The sequence below is a fragment of the Panthera leo genome, chromosome A1 (genome assembly GCF_018350215.1).
Source record: "Panthera leo isolate Ple1 chromosome A1, P.leo_Ple1_pat1.1, whole genome shotgun sequence".
In the NCBI taxonomy this organism is placed as follows: domain Eukaryota; kingdom Metazoa; phylum Chordata; class Mammalia; order Carnivora; family Felidae; genus Panthera; species Panthera leo.
The window spans coordinates 72,186,424-72,211,630 of NC_056679.1; the positions used below are offsets into that span (position 1 = coordinate 72,186,424).

General features: G+C 39.4%; 1 protein-coding gene across 11 annotated transcripts in view; it reads right to left on the reverse strand.

The window, feature by feature from the left end:
• The window catches only part of FGF14 (fibroblast growth factor 14), a 631,433-nt gene that overhangs the window by 28,339 nt on the left and 577,887 nt on the right, over positions 1-25,207 (reverse strand). Inside the window, exons 2-4 of one of the 11 annotated variants that reach the window (XM_042930036.1) lie at positions 5,351-5,443; positions 1,592-1,690; positions 886-1,012 (exon numbers count right to left, since the gene is read on the reverse strand). The exons of 9 other annotated variants lie outside the window; for them this stretch is intronic. In XM_042930036.1, coding sequence (XP_042785970.1) covers positions 886-1,012; positions 1,592-1,626 — 162 coding nt within the window. In that variant the 5' untranslated portion in view covers positions 1,627-1,690; positions 5,351-5,443. The remainder of the gene's footprint in view (positions 1-885; positions 1,013-1,591; positions 1,691-5,350; positions 5,444-25,207) is intronic. One more of the 11 variants, XM_042930039.1, reaches the window with a different exon arrangement.

A 25,207-nucleotide genomic window follows, 5' to 3' on the forward strand; every position in this document is an offset into this window, starting at 1 on the left:
TGGTTTCAGCTCAGGTCATGATCTCATGGTTCATGGTTTTGAGCCCCACATTGGACTCTGCACTGACAGCATGGAGCTCGCTTGGGATTCTCTCTCTGCCTCTCTCTGCCCCTCCCCTCCTCACTCTCTCTCTCTCTAAATAAATAAATAAACATTAAAAAATAATAAAGAGGGTGTTGGAATTATAGTTCCAATTCCAAAAAATTTATGTTAAAAAGTCATGACTGCCCTCTAGAAAATGACCAATCACACTCACTGTTCAAAAGCAAGTCTAAAAAAATCAGGGCCATAGAAAGCCAAGGCCCTACTACTTTAATTTTTTCTTAAAACAATTGCTTGAACAAACTCTAGGACTTCCCTGAAAAATTCTAATACCGTTAAATGGCAAGTGACAATATTATGTTAAATTTCATTTACTATTTTAATGACAAGATTTCTAGTTTCCTATTGTTAAATTTTGAAGGTCACCTGGGGAACAAAATGAATTCCAACAAATACTAGTGTTTAACTATTAATAGTTTTCTGTTTTATCAGAAAAACAACTCACACACCATCCCTGGTCTTTGTAGATCTGTGGAAATCAATAGTAACACCGGAAAATCAAGACAGTTCTACATTTCAAAATAAGAAAAAATGGATCCTTTAACTATATGCTAGTTATGTCATTGTATGGTCTGAGCAAAAAATCTAGAATTGATTATCGAAAGGTATGGTTTGTGAATAAATGAAAACTGTCAATATCCATAAAACCTAGAAATGTACAACAGAAGAAATTACTTCAGACGCTCCTAATTTCTTTCAAGAGGATTGCCAGACTGTGGCATATGAAGGCATCCATGAGGCATATGAAGTACAGCACATGAGACCTGTGACTAAGGAATTTACCTGCTGGAAGTGAACAATAGCTTGCATGATCTCATCTAAAGATCTTGAATCTGTATCAACCTGAGCAGGGCTGATAGTAGCCAGACATAAAGTTCCATCTTGTATCCAATCCACTTTAACACTTTTCCTAGTGAACATGAGATATTAAGCAAATTGAAGATATCATGAGGCTAAGAGTCTTGGTAAATATATTGAATGATAGAATCTAGATCTAAAAAGATTCTAAGAAGTTGGAGTGATAGGTTAGATATAATGAGATTCACAGAGAATAAAAATGAAGTCCTGGCCCTGGGTCCAAGTTCACTCTTCACAAGTCCCTGATGGGATACTCATAGAGAAGAGAATCTGAAACACATCAGAGGTGTGTAGCTGATGGTAGGCTCAATGACTCAACAGAGGGCTATACAACTGCCCAGCCTAGAATATACAACCTTAGTTAGGCTCTACTTGTAACAACTACTGTTAAAACTGCACTTCTCTGAGCACTCACTAACTAGATGACCTACTTGGGAAGTAGATTGGCAGTTGTAATGTTTGCTGAGCCTGCCTATCTGAGAAATTTCTTCTAAATAACACCTAAAGTTGTTTTTAACTCAACTCATGACTTCATAAGGATATGACACAGGTCAATGACAAGAATGAAACATGTATTTGTAATTAAGACTCTTTGTGTCCTAATCGATAATTTAATCTCCATGTATCTTACCTGCCTTTCAGCCTATGTGAAAAGGATAACTCCATTCATTCTTCACCAATCAATCCAGTCTACATCTATCCTTAAACCTTCAGGTCTTGGTTCCTCACTCTGAGATGTTAGATGATGCGAAAATAACACAGGTATTAGAGAGAAGATAACATTCTCAGTTTATATAGTTCCATACACCTTCAACAGCAAGGGCCAGCAAATAAAACTTACATAAGAAAGTATTTTCTGTCAGCTGTCTGAGATGTAACATAGAAGTTCATGATCAGAAGGGAGAAAACCATGTGTCTTTAATGTGGTAGGAAAGAGAGGTCAAGCATTTGATGAATGGTCATTGTAGGTGGTATATGGACTGGATGTTCATGCCTCCTCCAGCTAATATGTTGAAGTCCTAATTTCCAGTGTGATGTGACTTGGAGATGAAGCCTTTGGAAGGTAATGAGGTTTAGGTGAGCACATCCCCTCAGGATGGGATTGGTGTCCTTCAAAGAGGAGGAAGAGACCTGAGAACATGCTCCATGCACTCGTACTGAGGAAAGGTCATGGGAGAACACCATGAAAGGGGAGCCATCTGCCAGCCAGGAAGAGAGGTCTCACCAGAAACTGACCATGCTGGCACCCTGGTTTTGGAATTCCAGCCCCAAGAACTCTGAGAAATAAGTATCTGTAGTTTAAACCACATAGTCTATGATGTTTTATTATAGTAGCCTGAGCTAAGATGGGTGGCTCTCTTCTGATTATTCTATCATTTTAATACTTCTCTATGGGCCTTTGTATTTGCTATTTCCTTTATATATAGCATTACTCTGAATGCTCTTCCACTCATACCCACAAGGCCCACCCTACTCCATGTTCTTCATGTCTCTGCTCAATTATCTCCTGCTTAGTCTTTCAGAATCACCCTTTATAAAATATACCCCTCCTCTCATCCCTCACATGCCCTATCTTGTTTACATTGCTTTCTTTTTCTCTTGTCAATCCTCACTGGGTGTGTTTCTTTCAACTTGTTTGTTGTTTGCCTCTTTTCACTAGAATTTCAACTTTAGGATAGCAGTGATTTTATTTATTCACTGGTATCCTAAGCATCTACAATGGTCTTTAACTAGTATTTGAAGAGCATTTGTTGAATAAATTAAAAGGCGTTACAAAAAATTCAAAGTCAGCACATTTGGTACTTTGTAGAATTAATTATTGTCTTGAAAGAGAAAAAATTGCATTATTTCACTCAACCCTCTATTGAGAATTTATGCCTTACAATTCTAATATAGTAATCTTACCTCTCAGACCAAAATATAAATTAGGTACATTCCTTTTCTAGTATTATTTATTCACAAAGACTTCTAAAGCCGGAGGCCTTAAATCAGTGACATTTGTTATATAAAAACAACAAAATAATGCTGTATATTTGTGTGTTTAATTTGTACTAAAAATAAATTAAAATTTTTTTGTAATGTTTTATTTGTTTTTCAGAGAGGGAGACAGAATATGAATGGGGGAGGGGCAGACAGAGGGAGACACAGAATCTGAGGCAGGCTCCAGGCTCTGAGCTGTCAGCACAGAGCCCAAGGTGGGGCTCAAACTCACAAACCATAAGATCATGACCTGAGCCGAAGTCAGATGCCCAACTGACTGAGCCACTCAGGCACTATCAAAAATAACGTTTAACTGAAATAAATACATTTTGTGAATCTCCAAATAAATCACAGAACTTGTAGGGGGAAGGCATAAACCAAACTCTCCATTCTAGTTTATATAATGTTTAAAAATGACGGGGGAAAAAAACAACACAAGATAATGACATATACAGAAATTTTCTAGCTAGTTGAAAAAAGATAAAGAGATATTCATACCACAATCTCTGTTGTACTTTGGCATATTTTAAAGACCCAAGTGACTACTGTCTGTCACTTGGCCAGCCAAGGAAAAGATCAAGGTTTGGAACCTACCTGACCATGGGTTCCTTCTATCAAGAGTCGTTCAGTGTTCTGAGCGCTACAGGAAAGCCAATGGCAGACACATGCTTATTTAGGTTTGTTGGTCAAGTACACAGCAATGAAGAGCCTTTCTATTCTAGTAGAATAGAATTCTATTTCTCTGCATTTCTCTGCAAATATTTAATTCACAACCCAATGGCTCGAAATCACAGTTAAAATCTCCCATCTCTGGGGAAATACCCCAACAGAAGAGTCACTGAGACAAACTGACGAAGAGTTAGCATTGGGGAGAAATCTACTAACTCTTGTCATTTTGACTCTGATTGCAGGTGACAATGAGCACAAAATGGTATGTATTCTTGATCTGTGTAGGAAGCAATATGACGTACCGTATTGTACTGTAGATAAAGCATTCTAGGTTGTTCCATAGCTACGAGACTTGAATAAACTCAAGGAAGCTGAAACCCAAATGGTAGGGTCATTTTGTCTGATTCCTAATAGCACTCTTAAAAAGGTTTTGAAAAAGCTTAGAGATGTGTGTTTACCTTGAGAGGGTCAAGTTACAGAGTACTGCATTAAATCTCACCCAGTAATAACAATGTTTTGAAATAGCATGCCTTAAATAGGAAATTAGTGATATTTGCCTTCAGCTGGGTAAAATCTTCAATGAACTCTTCAAATCCCATTGTGTAAAGTCTAGACTTTCTGAGTGAGTTTGAGATTGCGAACAATAAATTCACTAATTTGTTACAACAAAATAGCTTTTGGTAGAAGCATTATACTCAAGTAAAGTATAAGGCAGGCATCATTGTGCTTTTCACTCCACACGTTTTAATCTATCCATTCAAAGACTAACAAGAAATACAACTTTAGGTAACACGTATAAATAGAACGCCAACTGAGTCAGCTGATGTTCATCTGTGTGGTTACTGGTAACATGGCTGAAGACATTTTATTCATGTTTGTTTGTTTGTTTGTTTGTTTTGAGTGAGGGGGGAGAAAGGGAGGGTCGGGGAGGCACATACACACACACACACACAGGTTCAGAGAAAGAGAGAAAATCCCAAGCAGGCTCTAGGCTGTCAGCACAGAGCCCGACAAATCCCAATCCCGTGAACCGTGAGATCATAACCTGAGCCGTGTTCAAGAGTCAACTTGTGCTTGAACAACTGAGTTCAGTGCTTAACCAACTGAGCCACCCAGGTGCCCCTGAAGACATTCTGGAAATGGCAAGATCTAAACAACTTGACCCATAAGACACTGTTGTAAATGCTCTCCTAGTTAGATGGAGTTAATCATAGTGTAATCAACACAACTGAACGCTTTTTTTACACTTCAATACCTGTTGGGAGTCTGCAATGTGCCAGTTTCCATTGAACTGCACAGCATTAGCAATTGTCACATTTCATTTTCCCAAATCTGTATCACGTCAAATCCTACCTCCTGCCTTGTCATATATTTCCTCTTTCCCTGAGGAATATTTTCATGCTAGTCAACGAGTTGTACTTTGGCAGGCTGCTGACACAGCCATGGGGAATATCTCTTAGAGCTGCACCAAACGCACAGCCTGAATCCAGCCTCTAGCCTTCTGTCCCTTCGTGAAAAGGTCAGAGGTTGTCTCTCAGACTACCAACTGCCATTTCTCCTTCTCATCACAAGGAGAGTCAACATAGGACAATGGGGTCTGGTGGAAGTTTGTAAAATGCACAGAAGTGAGAACACTTGGCCTAGAGAGCTTGGTGGAGCTGGAATGTGAAAAAGCAATGATCGGGGACATGAAAGGCACAGCACAGGGACCTGTGATCATAGTTATAACACACTATTTTACCTGTGACAAAACAGAAGACCTGTAATGTTTCCCAGCCAGTCGTCCCCAGCTGTGGCAAAGCCAACAGAAAGTCAGGAAGAGATTTCGGTATCACTGATTGGAGTAAAAAAGATCGGTTGACTCAATTGGACCCGATGTACCACTATTAATATGTAATCTGCCCAACCTGTTGGATTTTAAGGATCTACTTCTTTCCCTAAAATAGCATAATACTTCAGTTATAAGCTTTAGACTGGAATAGTGCAGGAGCTTGTGTGTAGAGACTTGAGATGTGAGATTTGGTCCTACATCAATGCATTCCTAATGCCTCTCCAGTTTCATTTAGGGTTGACATACTTACCCTCCTAAAGCAATGATGGACCAAGGTAGGAGGGCTGGTAAGAGGTCTGTCTCATTGGAAAAAGTGTTTCTTCCCTGACATTGTTTAGAATGGTAATAAAAAGCAGAGAAAATTTTGGTTGGTTTTATTATTATTTCTTACATTTCTACAGACAAGGCTCTCTGCTGTTGCCAGAGCCCAGGGACTACTTCCACTGACCTGCTTCCTCCCTTTGGCGGGTCTCAAAGCTGTTCCAAGCTTCAGTGTTCCAATTTGCATGTGGCAATTTTAGTACCTGTCCCCACAACCTCCCAGAATTGTGAAGATGAATGTATAATGGCGAGAAAGTGTTTGTTAATTGTCAAGCAAATTGGAGCAGTTAAGCTCTTGATTATCTCAAGGTGTGGAGCAGAGTGAAAGAGAAGGAAAATGGTAGCTCACCAGTGAGGTCCCAACCCTATCTTTGTCCCTGGTTTAGAAGAGTCCCCCAAACCGTAAGTGAGTAACAATGCATGAGATTGACAAGCCTGGGGGCCAGCTTCCTCATTCTCTGTGCTTATTCTAAAGCAGAGGATCTCAGCCTTGGCACCACTGACATTTTGGACCAGATAATTCTTTGCTGTGGGGCTTGTCCTCTGCACTGAAAGATGTTTAGCAGCATTCCTGGCCTCTACCCATGAGATGCCATCTGTATCTCTGTCCTGAGTTGTATTAATCAAAGGTGTCTCCAAGTATTGCCTAACGTCCCCCGGGGGCCGTGCCAGAAGCCTAGCCATCCAACCAGCCTGATGGCAGGGCCCCGGGTGGTGGACGGATCGGGACTACAGGGCGGCCCACCGACAGTGAAGCTTCTTGTACTCCCGCTTTTATGTAATTTGGCCTTAATAAAAGTACCTGGGGAGTTGTCTGTTGGGGAATTGCCCTCAACAGGCCCCCTGGGAAAAGAACTACTGGGGAAAGAAAATAAAGTTCTGCAAGGAAATTGTGCGGCCCTACATTTAGCCCTTGCCACCCCCTATAAAGACTCCTCTACCTAAAGGAAGGATAGCCTCATACATTTGCCAGCAAAGGAGGAATAAATGGATTTAAAAGCCCCACTCCAGCAACAAAGGAGTGTATCTATGGGCACAAGTTACTCCAACCCCTAGGCCCACTTGGCCCCCAGGAGGCATTCCAGATGATGATTGAACCTAGTCAGTTAAAGTACAGAATGGTTCATTAGTTCCTAGGTGCATTGTCTCTCTGAGAATGTATAAGGTGTGGGCTCCTAAAGCCCTCTTGGCCCCCTTCTAGCACCTCGGACCCAGGCGAACACTTTTGTTCCTCAAGCCACAAGTGGTTCAGGGAAACAACTAAGAGGTCATGTCCCTGTAACTGTTCCACTTGAGGTGTTGAGGGATAGGTGACCTTTCATGAAAACAGCAAAGCAAATGCTTTATAGATTATAGATAAATGTAGATACATAATGAAAATAATGAAAATAATATGAAGAAATTAATCAATAAGAAAAAGGCAGGAGGGAACGTTATGAGAAAATAACCATGTTATTCCTTAAAGGGTGTTTACACATAGGAACATTTCTAGAATTAGGTAATGCCAGAAAACATAGATGATGTACACTTCAAGGAAATTGCTAACAAATATAATGCCATGTTTGCCACAATAAAGCGGCCAGTTCAACACACTGCTGTTGTCTGTATCCATTTTTATTTATTTATTTATTTATTTATTTATTTATTTTTTCGCTTTTTCGCTGACACCGTTCATCCTTCGGGAACCCCTGGACCTGCTAGAGCTGGACTCTGGCAGGACGGGGGTTGCAAAATCATCCCAGGTTAATAACTGCTCTAAAGTAATGTCACTATTTAGAAACAAGATGGACAAAATTGAACTAAGAGAATCTGGAAAATTTTCAAAGTATTTATTTCCAAATAACCTCAAATGTACTTTTTTTAGGTGAATAATTCCAAATTTTTAAACTGCTTATGTGGAGTTTAATTTGACCTTGAGTGAGAATTAGCATTTTAATATGCCAAAGTGATAGCCATACCCCAGGGTTCAATATAATCACTCCTAGACAGTAATTTCCCCCATCTAGATTCTCCCTGTATCTGCCATAAAGTGATGCTTCGTCCACACAATATATAATTGGCATTTTGTGAGTCAACAGCTCTCATCGTTCCATTTTGGTTTGGTTCATACATTTTACAATATATATGAAAGCAGTGGCTACCAGAAAACTCAGACAAAAGAAAAAACCCAGAAAAGTAGCTTCAAAACCTCCTGTATATGACAATTATGTGCAAAATCCTACTTGGCCAAAGGCTGTAAATCCATGAAGCCTCTAAATGGCATGATCCAACAACTGAAGATGTTAGTCACTTATACCATTGCCATGGATTAGGATAATAGTAGTAAAATAATGCTTTGCTCTCAACCCTCAAAATGTTTTAGAAGATAAGGGAAGCTTCTATTACCTGCTATATGTTCCCACTCTTTCCCTGATAGAATCTCTATCTGCCAAGTCAATGTTTTACCCTACAGATTCCTAAGTTATGGAATGGACAATCACATAGATGGATCAGCATATAAAACAAAGCTTACTGAACACACATAGAAGCCTTTTACTTCTTAAATAAATCTATGGAGAATATGTTTCCAAAAGTCATGAGGTTCAGTAATTTGAAAAACAGGTCTCACTAGCCATTGACTTGGATCTACATTTGTATAACTAGACACTGTACTAGATAGCACACTATATTTCAAGTATAAGATATTTGACATGGGTAACGAATACCAATATTAAAAAAAATATTTGCAAGAGGCTCACCAAGGGAAGGTACGCTGATGTTTCCCGATGATGTTCCCTGTGGGGCAGGCTTATACCTTGTGCTGTATGCAAGTGAGTGGCCACGCATTCTTCTCTCTCTCTCTTTCTCTCTCCCTCTCCCTTTCTTCCAGTGCTTACCAAAGACGTGCATGAACCAGCACAGGTGCTAGATGTTCACAGACAAACCTGAATAAGTCATTCCCACCTGCTCTCAAGGATTTCACAAACCGTGGGAGAAAAAGGTATACAACGGACTTTTGCAGTGTGTTGTTAGCGGCATTATGACAGAAGTAAGCAAAAGATGCAAAATATACACAGAAGACATGTGTGGGAGAATTAGGAAAAGTGTTGAACAACATCAAAAGCTACAGAGAAGGCAAGTAATATGAGGGCTCAACAGCGTCCTCCCAAAATTCATGTCCACTTGGAATTTCACAATGGGACGTGATTTGGATGCAGGGTCTTTGCAGATGTAATTAATTAAGTTGAATTCAGGTCACACTGGATTAGGGTGGGCCCCCAATACAACTGACATCCTTATAAGAGAAGGACACATGAAGACATAGACACACACAGAGGGGAGGAGGCCATGTGAAGATGGAGACAGAGATTGGGAAGCTGGATCCACAAGCCAACGAATGCCCAGGATGGCCAGCAACCACTAGAAGCCAGGAGAAAGGCATGAGGCCGATTCTTCTTAAAGCCTCCAGAAAGAACCAAGCACACAGACACCTGGATTTCAGATATCTGGCCTCCAGAACTGTGAGGAAATAAATTCCGGGTGCTTTAAGCTCTTCCATGTGTGTGGTATTATTTTACAGCAGCCTAAGGAAACCAACACCAGGACTGAGGGGAGCGTGCTCTCTAGTAGCCTATGTTAGGCATATCCTCAATAAAAAAGGAGAATTTTCCTATCTCCAACATGACAGTCCTTACTTTACTGAGCTAGAAATGCAATTTATCACTCTGCTGGAATTTTTGTCTGTTTATCCTCTCCATTTACATCGACAAGGGATAAAACGAGAGCTCTTCCCAAGTGCCCTAAATCATTGCAGGCTTTACATCTCTCTCCTGTTGTTCTAAATTTTTTTCTGGACACCTATGTGATGATGAATTAATACAGACTATGATTAATACTTATAAGGAAGCCGCCTGTTCTATTGTATGGTGCCACGGTTGGCCACCATCACTGCATTTGAGAATCACCCGGAGAACTGTTTTAAATACTGAGACCAGAATGCTAGCACCTGGAGATTCCAATTTAATTGGTCTGGTGTGATACTAGGTCATACTTTTTTTCTTTTTTTTTAAGGCTCCCCAGGGTTTCTGAAGTGCAGCCCCCAGTTGAGAACTACCAATATAAAGCAAGGCTTTCTATACTAGAAGCAGATAGGCTGAAGCAAAGAATGTTAAATGATTGTCTGAAAGCACTAAATTGAAAATACAAATCATATCCAAGAATAAGCTCTAAATTCACTGAATCTCTGTTACAAACTCATGCAGTATGATTGCATTGTTTTACCCCAATATGACTTCAATCCAAATGGGGGGAAATAGAAGATCATGGAATGAGATCTGGATCAAAGTTAGCAATATCATTGATTTGGGGCCACAGTTGGGGGTAGAGAGACTTGTCCTTCCAGACTAGTGGAAATAAGGGGGTGAGGGTTTAAAGACAATAATAAAATCACTATCATCATGCTACCCTTTGGAGACCCTTTGAGGACAAGCCTCTCCGGATTAACCAACCAAACAGAAAAAGGAAAATAGTCACTTTTGTTACCAAATGCTTTCTTCTAGAAAAGATTATATTGCCTTTTTTTACATTTTTAAGTGTGGATTTAAATTTAAGTATCTTGTTATACAAATGAGGTACTTTTACATACAAAATTGAGACTATATCCTCATGGTCTAAAATATCTTTCTCATTTCCTCTTTGATGCCCACATTTATATTTTATTGCTTTTGCAATTTAGAAGAAAAACACTGTTGTTTCTAAAATGAACATAAAAGGAAATCATAAAAGTCAACAATATGTAGACATTTTGGTGTGAGCAGGGAGGTCTCTAACTGCACATAAGATAAAATATCTGTTATTTTTAGAACCATGCATCCTTAAAAAATATTTTACTCCAAATAGAGTGCATCAAGCATTTAAAAATGTGACAAATATCCACATAGAAAGAAAATGTTTTTTTTAAAGTACATTTTTAAAGATTATTTATTTATTTATTTATTGAGAGAGAGAGGGTGGGGGGAGAGAGAGAATGTGAGTGAGGGAAGGTCAGAGAGAGAGGGAGAGACAGAATCCCAAATAGGCTTTGCGCCCAACTGAGGGCCCAAACCAGTGAACCATGAGAACATGACCTGAGCTGAAATCAAGAGCTGGATGCTCAACCAACTGAGTCACTCAGGCGCCCCTAAGAGTACATTCGTGTTGAGGTTTTTATTCCTGCGAATTTTCCTACATTCAAGATGGTAGAATCCTTTATGAATGGTTGAATCTGACCAGAACTTTTGTCCAAACTATTCACTAGTTGGCCTATGTGTGTTGATATATTCAGAATAAACGGTATCAGTAATTTTGTCATCTTTGCCATATATTTGTTTAATTTCTTCTTTTTTAATGTTTATTTTTGAGAGAGAGAAAGAGAGAGAGAAAGAGAGAGAGAGAGTGCATGAGCAGGGCAAAGAGAGAGAGGGACAGGACCGAAGCGGGCTCTGAGCTGACAGCAGCAAGCCTGATGTGGGGCTCGAACTCACAACCATGAGGTCATGACCTTAGCTGAAGTTGGATGCTCAACCGACGGAGCCATCCAGGTGCCCCAGCCATATGTTTGCATATCCATCTCATCACAGTGCATATTAGTAAAACTTAAAGGTATTCAAGTATTTTAACTGGAATATTAAATATTATCTTATAAGTGGGTCTTATTGAAACAAACATTTGAATAGTATGTGACAAGTTAAATTGTATTCGATAATTAAAAAGTTAAATACTACACTGTAAGAAGAAATAGCCTGAAATATTTATGTTAATCCTATTGTCTAACCTCAGAGTTGAGAAGAGTTAAATTATTAATTAGACAAAACATTCCCCTCTAATTATTTTCTTGTATGAAGTTTCTGTAACTACAAGAAAGCATGTATATTCTGTATTGGTAAGTAATTACTATTAAATTGCATAGTCTAAAATACCAAGTAAGAAGCTTAAAAAACCTACAATGACTTAATATGATGATTAGATATCAACCATGATACTTTAAAATCCTTTTTGTTGATTTGAAAAACGTGGATAGAATACACTGCATTTCTAAACAACCCATTTAATAGTACTCAAATATTGCACTGTGCCAGGAATATTATTTGAAATCAGATACTGACATAGAACCGACTATCAAGGAACTTACTGGGGAAATACACAACAAACAATAAGAAATAGAAACAGATCTGAAACCAAATGAAAATAAAAGCAATGCACCAAAAGCATTTTTAAACTGCCAATATACAGGTTTCCCCTAGTATCTGAAAGTAGAGCGTTTTTATGAAAACTTTTGTATGTTGAAATGGTGTAAAGTGAAGAAACAATTACCATTAACGTATACGGAAAATTTTTTGAGCATTCCCAGGCCCAAAATGTCACCTCTCTTAGGTTTTCTGATACCTTAGAATACATCTTGCTAACAGATGCACAAAATAAATCGACATAAAGCCCAGATGCTCACAGACACAGTAAAAGCTCTGGTGGTCTGATCTTGAGATGCGGAGTGTGGTTCTTGGGGAAGAAACTTGGTGGGGCTACTCCTGCTGCTTGGGATGCCCGCTGCCTCTACAATGGCTTGCTGTGAAACCAACGTTGAATGCTATTTCCATTTTTTGCTGTTTATTCATGAAAGTGAAAATTCCTTTCGTAAAACATGTACTAAGTTAAGTCTTCCATAAAAGTGAAGCTGTGTAACCAGAACTTTTGAAAAGTGGGGGATATTGAAATACATGTTGGGTCTAAGGAATTTTAGAGGATGCTTAGAAGTGCATAAACATCTTAACATGGCTGTAGTGCTGAAAGATGTTTTGGTGCAATCGTTGTGGATCTACATATTTCCCCAACAGGTTGAAAGAGTTTTCACAATAGGCTCATCTTCAGTTGGTATGTCATTAGTATCATGTTAGCATTCTATTGCCACATGCACATTTCACAAAGAGGGTTTAAGGAAGCCTCAGCAAATACATTGAGTGTAGTAAGACACACGATGAAAGGTTAATGCCATGGGCTACAAAGTTTTAATTATTTAATATGATAAATAGCCCTTTATTTTTTTCAAGTATTGACCGGAGAGAAAAGATTTCTTCTCATTATGGCTAGGCTAAACATCAACACAAGAGCATTAGTAGATAATTACCGTTTATGTAGAGCAATGTTACTAAACAAGAAGTCCATTCACGGGAGCCAAATGAAAACTTTGAACACGACATAGAGAACTTCAGTGAAATTATATTCACTCTGAATTGTGGACATTAGACACACATCTTTTTACTCAATTGGGGATGTTACAATACTGACTATTTACTTGGTACCCCATATATAACATATAGTCATGCTCTCTGATCTATGAAGTTAAGGCATGGCTTGACAAACTTTTTCAGATAAAACTCTCAAGTTTTCATCTTGAGTTTTGTAAACTCTAGGTTTTGCACATATTTGGTCTTTACTTCTTTTTTTTTAATTTTTTTTAAACGTTTTATTTATTTTTGAGACAGAGAGAGACAGAGCATGAACAGGGGAGGGTCAGCGAGAGGGAGACACAGAATCTGAAACAGGTTCCAGGCTCTGAGCTGTCAGCACAGAGCCCGACGCGGGGCTCGAACTCACGGACCGTGAGATCATGACCTGAGCCGAAGTCGGCCGCTTAACCGACTAAGCCACCCAGGCGCCCCTTTACTTCTTTTTTTAAAACATATTGTTATGACTTTCAAAATAAAAATATAAAAAATTAGGGTGCTGGGTGCCTCAGTTGGTTAAGCGTCTGAGTCTTGGTTTTGGCTCAGGTCATGATCTCATGGATTGTGAGTTTGGGCCCTACATCGGGCTCTGTGCTGGCAGCGGGCTCCAAGCTGGCAGCTTGGGATTCTCTCTACTTCTCCTCTGTTCATCCCCTGCTCTCTCTCTCTCTCAAAACAAACAAATAAATAATTTAAAAATATATACAAAATAACTTAAAGGTAACCAACTTTTAAGAAATTCTTAAATTGTTAAGTATTTGTACCATTTTGATTTGCATATACATTAAAAAATAATGCTACCAAAAAGATGTTATTTGATGCCTGCCTTTGATCGATTTCAATAAAATAAATAAAGAGATAACATATTAAAATATGGCAGCATCTTACATTCACAGGAAAAGAGGTGTTGTTGAAAGAGGGAAGGATTATTGTGTCGATGAGGACATGGGATGCTCCCCAGACCAGACAGTTGACTGCATTATGGGAAACCTTCATAGAACTAAGAACTGTAGAGTGACAGAAGAAGGTTTTAACCGCAAAATCTAAAAGCTGATTCACTGTTATTTGTTAATTAATCCACCACAGTTTCATATAATTAACACGAACTCATCTTTGAATGGAGATATAAAAGTTTTCCAATACTGTTCTCACAGATGTGCCTTCTGAACAGGCTGTCTTTAAACCACTGTATCAGGACAGAACTTTCCATGCAGAGAAGAGTGGGGTGAGTGTTTTCTTTTCTCTTCTCTCAGGATAGAAAGGCTGTGGTTGCTATAATTACTTCCCATTTATCCTTAGTTGAAAGTGGGTGAAAGTGCCTATTAATTAAATTTGAATTCTCTCAAATTGGCAAGTTTAAGACAATGACAGGAATAAATTGTACCACATATTGCAATCAAAACAAGGTTGATGTAGAACAGATACATTATGTGACTTAATGAAGCAATATTAAGAAAAGAGAATCCACAAATTACTCAAGTTAAAAGCATAAATAAATTGTAGCATTAGATAAGTTAGAAAACAAGAATTCCCTTTTATTGGGCACATTTTTGAAAGGAGCCTGGCAAGGGTGCCACTTGTAGAATCAAAGATAATTTTCTTGTATAGAAGAAGAAAAGGAGACTCACTAAAGACCCAAGTGACAGACTATTCCTAAATAAAGAATTTGGCTTAGTTCTTTATAACCAGTCTAGTCATTGTTGGTGTCTAAACATTAAAAAAAATACATAGCAGAAGGGTCTACTGGCGCATCATGAAGCCCTTGTCTTAGATTAAGGCACATTCTGACAACTGTTCCACTTTCACTGGTCATTTTGTATGGCTTTTGGACCAGTATTTATTGATTCGCTTCTTTCCATTAGTGTAGGGGGAGGTGATACCCATTGGTTTATACCAGTGTATGTCCTGCATTTCCTCCTCTCCACATCCCGGAGAAAAGGATTTTCAAACTTAGCATAATCCTTTAAAACATATTGGATCATAAAACTTTCAATGTATGGAAATCCCTTTGAAATTCTCTAGCCCTGTTTCTTCATTTCACAGATATGCAGTCAGATGCTCTGGAAGAGGATGATATCTGCCCATGGTCACTTAGCTAAGATATTGGAAAACAAATTCACAACCAGTGACAAACGTATGCTCTTCTGTTCACGCCAAACACTTGTGGACATCCTTTGCCAGTGATATAGGTGAATAAATTTCACAAAACTTGCAGATGAATGAGAGGAAGAACGAATATGTTAGAGATGATCAAATAAGAGTTTGAGGGAATGTTGGCAGGTTGGAGCAATGGGAGAAAATGGTAAAAAAAAAAAAAAATTGAGGAACTCGGATGTGCCATTTTCCTCTAAGTTGACCGTACACATGTGGACTATGCACCGTTCTACAGCTGCAGAATGGAGAAGGTCAAGCTTAAGAAAAGCTCATGCCAGAACAACTGATTGCCAGAAAGACTAATTTAATTGGACATCAATACAAGTGAATGTCTACTTGGTGACAGGAGTGGTTCCTATCACCAGGAACAGGTGACAGGCAGGCAGAAGACTTGTGCTAAAGTTCTAACTCTGTCACACTTATGACTATTATCTGAGCATCATCTGTAATGATTTTTTAATCATTTGCTATCTCCACTAGATTATAAGAGCCACAGGGGCAACATCGTATTTGTTTTATTCCCTCCAGCATTCCAGGATTTTGCACTGTGCCTGGCACATAGTAGACACTCAATCAGTCTCTGCTGAGTCAATTAGTAAGGTATGTGACTTACCCCCTCTGTGCCTGGGCTTCTCATGTAAAATTAAGAACCTATAGTTGCTTCTGTGAGTGTAAAATAAGAAAGTATGTGGAAGGGCTTTGGAAACTCCAAAGAAATGACTACTATTGTCAATAAATACTACCAGTGACGCATAAGTAAACAAACAATTTTAAAAACCTGAGATTAGTGAAATATTATAGTTGTCTCTGATCATTTGCAGAAGTATTGTACTAACCAGAGATTGGACCCACTTTGTGTACTGCTCCAGAGGGGCAGGCCAGGGGTCAACTGGCCAGGCAGATATGTCTTAATGTAAGGGCAATCTGTAATTAGAATGCAGTCTATAATTCTGTGTCAGCAAAAATCAGTTGAGACTCCAGAGTTTCTCAATATAGGGACTTAAAGGTAGAGCAACCTGGTGGTAGAGTGGAGTAGGGGGTGAGAGATCCATCTGGAAGCAAGCCCAGTACATCATGTCATAAGTACAATCTTTTAGCTTTGTATGTATTTATCATGGCCAGAGGGGCTGAAGGAAATTATGTTGGTTCTGAAGTCCTGCCTACCCACTGCTTCCACTCCCGTCTCTGGCCTCACTTTGACATCATTATGGGTGAAAATGTTTAAACAGAGGCCAATATGGATGACAGAGTGAATCTTGCATGGGACAAGCATAGACCTTTGAACTTCAAGGTCACATCCAACTGTAAGTCTCTGGATACAAGCTAGAGAACCTAAAAATTTTGTATTTGGTAGGAATAAGAGTCTTAAAAGAACTGGAAAATAAGGGATATAAACTCCTTTTTTTGCTTCCTTGTAATCGAGAAAACAGAGTTTAAGCAACAATTTATATTGGTTACACCTCCCACCTTCCTGCAAAAAATCACTGTATAAAATTCTATATAAGAAATAATGTAATTTTGTATTAATATATAAACATGATTCTTTGTACATATAATACATAAACATGTAAAACCAAACACATATAACACAATAACATAGACGGTTCTCTAATTCACATATTTACTTTTGGCATTTATGTGAATCTTTGTACATATAATACATATACATGCAAAACCAAACACATATAACACAATAACATAGATGGTTCTCTAATTCACATATTTACTTTTGACATTTATGTGAACTTAGTTGTCAAGTATATTAACACATAGAAAACTCTTGAGCAATTTGATGAACCTTGAATCCACTGAGAATCTGTCTTCTCAAAAAAAAAGTAAAAAAAAGAGTGTATGTTTTTAGAAAACCATTTGGCCCAAAGATAATATAAGGGGAAGCTTTTTCCCATTTAAATAGCTGCTATTTTTATAAATGGAACCAAATCAACTTCTCCATAAGGAAAAAACACATTCTTATGAAGAGCTGAGAAATTCTGAGATGTGGGGAGAGGGGGTGTTAGAGTTGCCAAGGAGTTTTCTCTTATGTTTCAGCAACGTATCTTAGGGGAAAAGAGAGGCACTTAGACTTATTTCCTTGCCCCTGTGTAGATTAGTATAGCAAAGAGTGAAGTCTTAAGGGAGGAAGGGGATACTGGGGAAAGTGCCTGAAGGGTCTCACCAAAGTTGGCCAGTAATGTGAAATGAAATTGGAAAGGTCATTCCCCTCGATGCCAGCATACGCTTTCCTTTGATATTAATAGTCACTGAGCCAGGGAGGAAAAGCATCTTTACCCTTTACAATTATTAATTACTACCAATGGTAGGCACCGGCTAGAATGCTCAAGCCACATACACACACATCTCCATTGGAAACACTGTTATTTCCTTTAAAAAATTTTTTTTAATGTTGTATTTATTTTTGAGAGAGAGAGAGAGAGAGGGAGAACACAAGTGGGGGAGGGGCAGAGAGAGAGGGAGACACAGAATCTGAAGCAGGCTCCAGGCTCTGAGCTGTCAGCACAGAGCCCGATGCGACGCTGAACCCATGAACCATGAGATCATGACCAGCGCTGAAGTCGGACACTCAGCCGACTGAGCCACCCAGGTGCCCCTGAAACACTGTTATTTCTAAGAGTAATTCTAGAATATGTCACATGACAACATTTTTCCAGGACAAAGAAATTCATGAAAGCATTATACAACTCTCCCAGTTTAAAAAACCAGCCCAGTCAACAGGGACTGCTTGCTGAAGTTCCATTCTCATATTCACACAACACATTCAGTAGGCACATTAACATAGATGGAAATTACACACAGGTATCGGAGGAAAAGATGTCTCAGCCCTCAGCGCTTCCCGTGATTATCAGTGGGAGTGTCGAGGGCAGTTTTCCCTCTGCATTATTTCTCTTCCTGAGTGAAAGCTTGTTATTTAACTGTATCTGTCAGTCAGTCAGTCAGAACGTGAAGATATTAACATTCAGGCCTGGGCTCCAGAAAGGTAGCTGTTCCGTGAAACACCAAAATGAAATTTGCCTGGTGTAATTACGGCCATCTTAACTTGAAACCATAATTATCAGGACGCGTTTCTCAAGGGCAGTGTCCAGAGAGCGCATAGATAATAATGAGAGTTGATTTTCTCCTGAAACTTGCCGTTCAGGGACTCCGATTTCAGTTCAGGGATATTACACTAAATCCCCTCCCAATTTCTACAGATCAGTGTCAGATCTCAACTGGCAAAAGGCGGCTTTCAAGCTGACCTCTTCAAAATGCAGAAGGCCACCGCTCCAGACACAGTCACTGAAAGCTGAGAAGCGCTGAAGGAAATCCTAGCCACGGAACAAAACGCACACTTCAAAGCACAAGCCCGTGCTGAGTTCTGCTCACCCTCGACGTGTTCTAAAGCGATGCTTCTGGGTCCCCCCAATACTTCCTGTGCTATAGAAAGCCTTGAAACCTGCAACACTCCTCCTATTGAAACTTCTGTAATTAGAGGCCAAAGAACAAGGGCTACTGGCTACCGACAAAACAGCAGGCTCCAATTTCTTTCCCGGCCAGCTCAATGTCCAGGCCATTGCAGACTTTAAACAACATTTCCATGAGTCCAACTGCTCCCCAGAGGAGGTGTGAGAGCAAACGCATCTTTTCCTATCTACAGACGGACATGGGAGGTTAGCCACACATGGAAAAAAAGTGACGGAAAGAATGAGAAAAGCATGCTTTGGTTCATGAGTTCCTATACTCCACAGTTTATTTAAAACAAGCAGGGGGCACCTGGGTGGCTCAGTCGGCTAAGCATCTGATTTTGGCTCAGGTCATGATCTCACCATTCTCGGGTTTGAGCCCTTGGGCTCACAGCGTTGGGCTCTGTGCTGACAGCTCAGAGCCTGGAGCCTGCTTCGGATTCTGGGTCTCCCTCTCTCTCTGCCCCTTCCCCCCTCACACTGTCTCTCTCTCTCTCTCTCTCAAAAATTAAGTAAACATTAACAAAATTAAAAAAAAAATAAAACAACAAGCTAGAAAGGTGATTCTGATGATCTACAGCAGAATAAAGCAAACAGCTTTATTTCTGAAAGGAGAGTCCTGATGTGGTGAGCTCTTTTGATGTCACACTTACACCACAAACTCTCTTTTTCCTGGTATTTGTCTTATCTCCTCATCTAATGTCTAACTTCCTGGAGCCGAGCCTCCCTGTCCTGTGGCCCCTCTTCCACTGAGATGTCTCTAAATGAGAGTCAGTGGAAACCTGCTTTGTTACCAAAAGGATTTGTTCTGTCCTCGTGAACCAAGGAGGAATGGTCGTGAAGGCTGGTCATTTGTTAAGCTGCTGGTCTTTGTTACGCGTTCTTTGTAATATCGTAATTGGCAAAACTCAGAAATTGATGTGAGACCTAGCGTAACCATATTACACTCCAGGGCTGTCACCCAAGAACCAGGTTGACATCTGAATTTAACTGACACCGTTTGCTGGCTCTGAGGCTGCCTTCCCATTGTGTCTGTGGCTGCAGATGACAACGGCTCCCTGGGAGAAACCTTTGGGATCACAAATGCGTAAACATCTGGGATTCAAATCTCTTTCAATTACATTAATGATCTACTATGTGCAGGAGAAAGTTTTGAGTTTAAAATAACAATTAATTCAATCTCATGGTTAGAGGGAGAGATTTTAAACTTCTTCTAAGCCCCAAATGCCCTTTGAAGCCCCAGAGGGGAAACATCTACATGCACTCCTGTAATGAAACTGTGATTAGGCCCTGTGAAGGGAAGCGTATCCTCGAGCTTCTCGGTGACAGTAGCTGATAAATCAAATGGCTGTGACTCCGGTTTCCATAAATCAGTCAAAGGACAGTCTAGGCTGCCAAACTATTTACTTAAGAGGCGGTCATAATATGTCATTCAACCCTATAGCAATTGTTTGTCTACCCTGGCCTTGTGCTCCAATACAGTTCAATTCTGCTGCCTTTTTTTTTTTTGAAATTTTTTTGAGCAAATGATGTCCATTGCCATCAGCCAAGCCAACCTCTTGCCCGCCTTTTGCCAATACCTCCCATGCCATGTGACTGTCATGGTACCACTTCCAGCAGTCCCTTCTTAAGTAAACGGTCCACCTATCAGAGCAAGCTTAGACCTTACTCAACCAGCCTCATCCTGCAGCCAACGCTCCTTCACACCACCGTGCAGGCAGCCAGCCCTCCTTGCTGACCCCTTGACGCTGACATGCAATAAACTCATTGACTCGTGTCTCTGCACCTACCTACGCCCCACCTCACCGACCATCATGCCCTTCTTGTTCTCCCCTGGTCCCCATTATCCAATGCTCATCCTTCTCAAAGCCTCCTTCATGCTCTACTCCATCAATGATCCCAGGCTCTTTTGATTCACACAAACTCTCCCCTTCTCTGTAAAGTGTTTACAGACTTTACGTAGGGTTTAAGTGTGGTTGTACATGTTTGCGAACATGTGTAAACATATGCATATTTATAGAGAGACACAGATTGTCATTTCTGAAAGGACGCAACTTCTTTTGTTTCTTCCTGAATATCTAGAACCAATGTGTGAACTCCTCTGTCTTCATAAAATAAGCCTGACAACCATGGGTTATATTCTACTACGAATTAGCAGAAATAAATGACTACAAAGGTCATAGAAGAAGTCAAAGCACCATCCCTTCTTCCCCTGGCCTCCTATTCCTGCCGCCTGCCTTAGTTTCCTCACCCCTTTATATGATAGTAAAGGATCCTTTCAAAAATCCAGTGATGGAAGCTGGGGCCAAAATGTCAGGTAGACAACAGCATCATTTGTACAGAGCTTCCTTCCCAATTTAGAAGCCAGAACATGGGCTCACTACAATAAAAAAAAAATAACAAAACTAACTGAAAAAAAGTTTCAAACTGTCAGTGTTTTAATCTGTTTCAGGGACTAATACAACTTTCAAAGAAATAACAATCGAGGGGAAACTGTGCCTTGCAATATCCTTAGACAGCAAACTGTGCTTAAATTAATATTAATTCCATTTTTAAATATTCTCCAAGTATTTCTTATATATGTAAAAAACCCTGAACATAAAAGGCATGCAAATCAGAGAATTTGCATGTGTCTAATACAAAGTTATTAAATATTTCGGTTTAAACTTTGATCTGAATATTCTATGGAAAAAACTCCTGTCATTGTTAGTTTAATATGCTAATTTAATATTTATTTTAATATGGTGTTCAGCTTATTTAATATGCTTTAATGGTAGTTTGATTTGACTATTATATTTACAGAAAGAAAAACTAGCACCTTCTTCTCTAGGAAATAATAATGCTATGGAGGAGAAATGAGATAAACTATATGGGCCATGTGCTTCTCCAATAAAATATTTGGAGGGGGGAATTTAAAGTAACATCTCTTTATTTTCAATAAGTATATTACCCTGGATGGGGTGCCTGGTTGGCTCAGATGGTTGAGCATCCAACTCTTAATTTCAGCTCAGGTCATGATCCCACAGTTGTGGGATTGAGCCCCGTGTCAGGCTCCAACCTGAGCGTGGAGTCTGCTTGAGACTCTCTCTCTTTCCCTCTGCCCCTCTCCTTTAATTGCTCTCTCTCTCTCTCTCTCTAAAAGATAAATAAATAAGTATAATCCCCTGGAAAACCTCCCCACCTACAATTCTGTGTGAAATATCAAGGAAACGGACTCTGGATGAGCTTAAATTCAAGTTTTGGTTCAGCTCCTTACTAACTGATTGGCATTGGACAATTCACTTAATATCCCAGAGCATCTGTTTTCATATCTGGAATAAATAGGGTGGCAGTGTTTCCAGACTTACTATTTAAAGTTAAGATAAAGCTAAGATAAGTGATCACTAAGAAGTTGTCCTAGTCAATTGATGTATAGAATTACCATTAGTAGCTAAAGGGATACCACTGCCAAATTCCCCCAACTGTGTGCAGCTATAAAGGCATCCTCGTTTCCTTTGTTATCCTGTATCTTTTAAAAGTTGTTGTCACAGTATCTCAGCAGCCAGAAATATTGCTGCTGATTTTGTGGTTTTCCAGCAGGCACTTGTGAAGCAACATATGCTCTAATTTTTTCTAAGAATTTCCTGCAACATTAAAAAAAATAGATTTGCTATGTGAACACCAATCTACAACTTAAAGTCTTTGCTACTTTTGTTCTTAAACATGAAGCCAAACTCTTTTTATTCATCATTAAATTAATTCTAATGACTGGTGTCTTCATCTAAATAGTAAAGCTGTGTGTAGTGATGTAGAGTGGGCTTTGTTTTTCTGTTATAATTGTATATTTGAAGTAGGGTAAGGAAAAGGTGTGGCACCCTGGAAATTTGTTTGTTTGTTTGTTTGTTTGTTTGTTTGTTTGTTATAGAAAAAGACAAGCCTTCCTAAAGCCTTTAAAATAGCGTTTTTTCCCCCTCCCTTCAGACTTGGAAGAATCTTGGCTGCAGTTCAGCAAGAACAGAACTCACAGCATAGCACTGATACACAGGCTCCAGGGTAGGGAAAGAAATAAGAGGTTTAGAGAAGCACATCATAGAGGTTTATTAAGTATTTCTTTAACTGAATTTAGAAACTCTAACTTCCCTCCAAGGCAGATGGTGTTATTCCCTTGCCCTAAAATCCCTAATGGCTTCCTATCACTTTTAGCAAAAATGCAAACTCCTTCGGGCTCAGAGAGCCTACGTGATCTTCCCCTGCTGACAGGTCTGACCTCCACCCCTTGGCCATGCCATCCCAGCCACAAGGACCTGCACTCTTGCTATTTCTCACACCTGCCACCCAGCACAACCTCATGGACCACGCTTCTCTCCCCAGTCATCTTGCCATGGATGGTGTTCTCTCTCATTTCAATCTTGTGTCCCTTAAGCGTCGCATCGAAAATACAGACACCCCACGCAAATCTCATCATTCTTAGGCTGTCTCATTTTACTTCAGAGAGTTTATCACTGCCTGAAGTTACAGTATACATTTTTTTTTAAGTTTACTTGTTTATTTTTTCATTCTTCCACTAGTCTATGAACCTCAAGAAGACTACACTCTGTTTCTTTCTCTGATGGATCCTCCACATCTGGACCATGCCTGATCAAGATAAGAACTCAAAGACTAACTGAATAAATGCATGGATGGGTGTTATACACAAATATCAACCACTGGCCTTGTAATGCTGCATTTCCTAAGAAAGTAGTAGAGAATCAGAAAGTAACACTGCATCACCACATTTAATTTCTTGTATTAAAAAGAAAACATTGTGGAGCATCTTTTGTCCTCATTTTATAGCTGAAGCCTCATATTTTAGAATTTACAAAACTTGCCCAAGTACACATACTTAGCAAATGACTGTCATGATTTGAATCTTAGTTTATAGATTCCAAACAATTTTGGAATTATTCCAGATAATTTTGTCTATATGTGACACAGATGTAAAAATAAGTTCTAAAGATGCTTAGAGAGCTTGGTAGAATTCATTAATTTTTAGTTTAATGGTTAGTATTACAAGGAAGCTCTGATTTGGAAGCTGGGATGAGAAAGAAAGAAGTAAATGAATGTTTATATAAGCAAAAAACCAAGCAGCAAGGGAATTAATAAAATCTAGTATTTTTCATTCTTCTCTGGGTCTCCTTTCCAATTTCCCTTGAATATCTGTATCTTTTAAAATTTAACATGTGTTCTTTTACATCTATAGTCTTCCCTTAGAGAACTCATCCTTTTTATGGATTCATAACCTTAATTCTGCATTTCTAAGACTGACCTTCCATTTAAACTCCAGCTCTGTCTCTTAATATCTAGTGAACATTCTCACTTGTGGTTCTACCATCATGTCCCCAAAGCCAGTATTTCTACATGTCCCCAGCTGGCTCAATGCTCTGAATTTTATCTACCAATGGTATCATAGTCTAGTCACTAAGGATTAGCCTTATTTAACTATTTAACCAAAAAGTGGTCATACTTTATCAATTCTTATTTAAATCATGTCTATGCCTTGTGTTCATCTCATCTTTACTATTCTCACTGATGATATCATATTTCAAAGTCATGTGTACTCACTGGGATTATTAGTTTCTTAATTGATCTCTGTTTCCTATGTCTCCTTATTAGAGTTTATCCTGTACATCACTGCCAAATTGTATCCCTTAAAGTTTTTTCAAAAAGTCATTGCTTTCAGTTCAAAGTTTGTATTGTGTGGCTTAGAAGTAGCTATCAACTATGTGGTCTGTGGAGGATAAGCTTAGGAATCCCCCAGGTTTACACCAATGGGTTAACAAGGCATAAAGAAATACAGAGACATAAAATGCTCACATTCGAGTTTGGGTACACCAGATTGGCACCCTAAGAATAGGGGGGTGCAAAGGCACCCAGAGAATATGGAGGCACAATGGTGCCAGGAATAGGGAGGTGCAAAGGCACCCCAAAATAGAGAGGGGGTGCAGAGCTCCCAGAATAGAGAGGGAGAGGCAAAGGCCTAAAATAGGAACAGCACAAAGATGCCCAATACATAGATATATGAAATAAACAAGATTAGATATTCAGGGTGGAAGCACCTCCAATTTAGTACTATAGCAGAAAAGCTGCTTTCACAGGAGGATAGGGCCAAGTTAGGTAAATTGGTGAACTGGACTTTGGACCACTATGCTGCAGGCAAAGCAGCCCAGAGTGGAGATGGTTAACAAAAGAAAAGGTGCCTTGTTAACTGTGAGATTATTTCCTCTATCTGCCTTATCCCCTAGGTAAGATAAGCAGAGGTGCTGCCTCATGTCTGCCTTTAACAACCATCTACCAATCTGCCCGGGACCAGGATTTTGTTTTATATTGACCCAAACCCCAAACACTCTATATCTTCAAAACCCCCTTTCTCACTCATGTCCTCAAGTTAATGTTCACAGTTTCTTTGTCTCTTTATACATGGCTATCACGTTTGTAAGCCTTCTGATCTGAATAAATATGGGGCAAGGACCCTTTTTTGGGACTCTTGCCTTTTCCTGGACATTAGCCATCTCTCACTTTAATCCTGTGTCTACTCTTTTGCTGGCCAAAAAAGAACTTTAGACTTAGAGTCTATGACA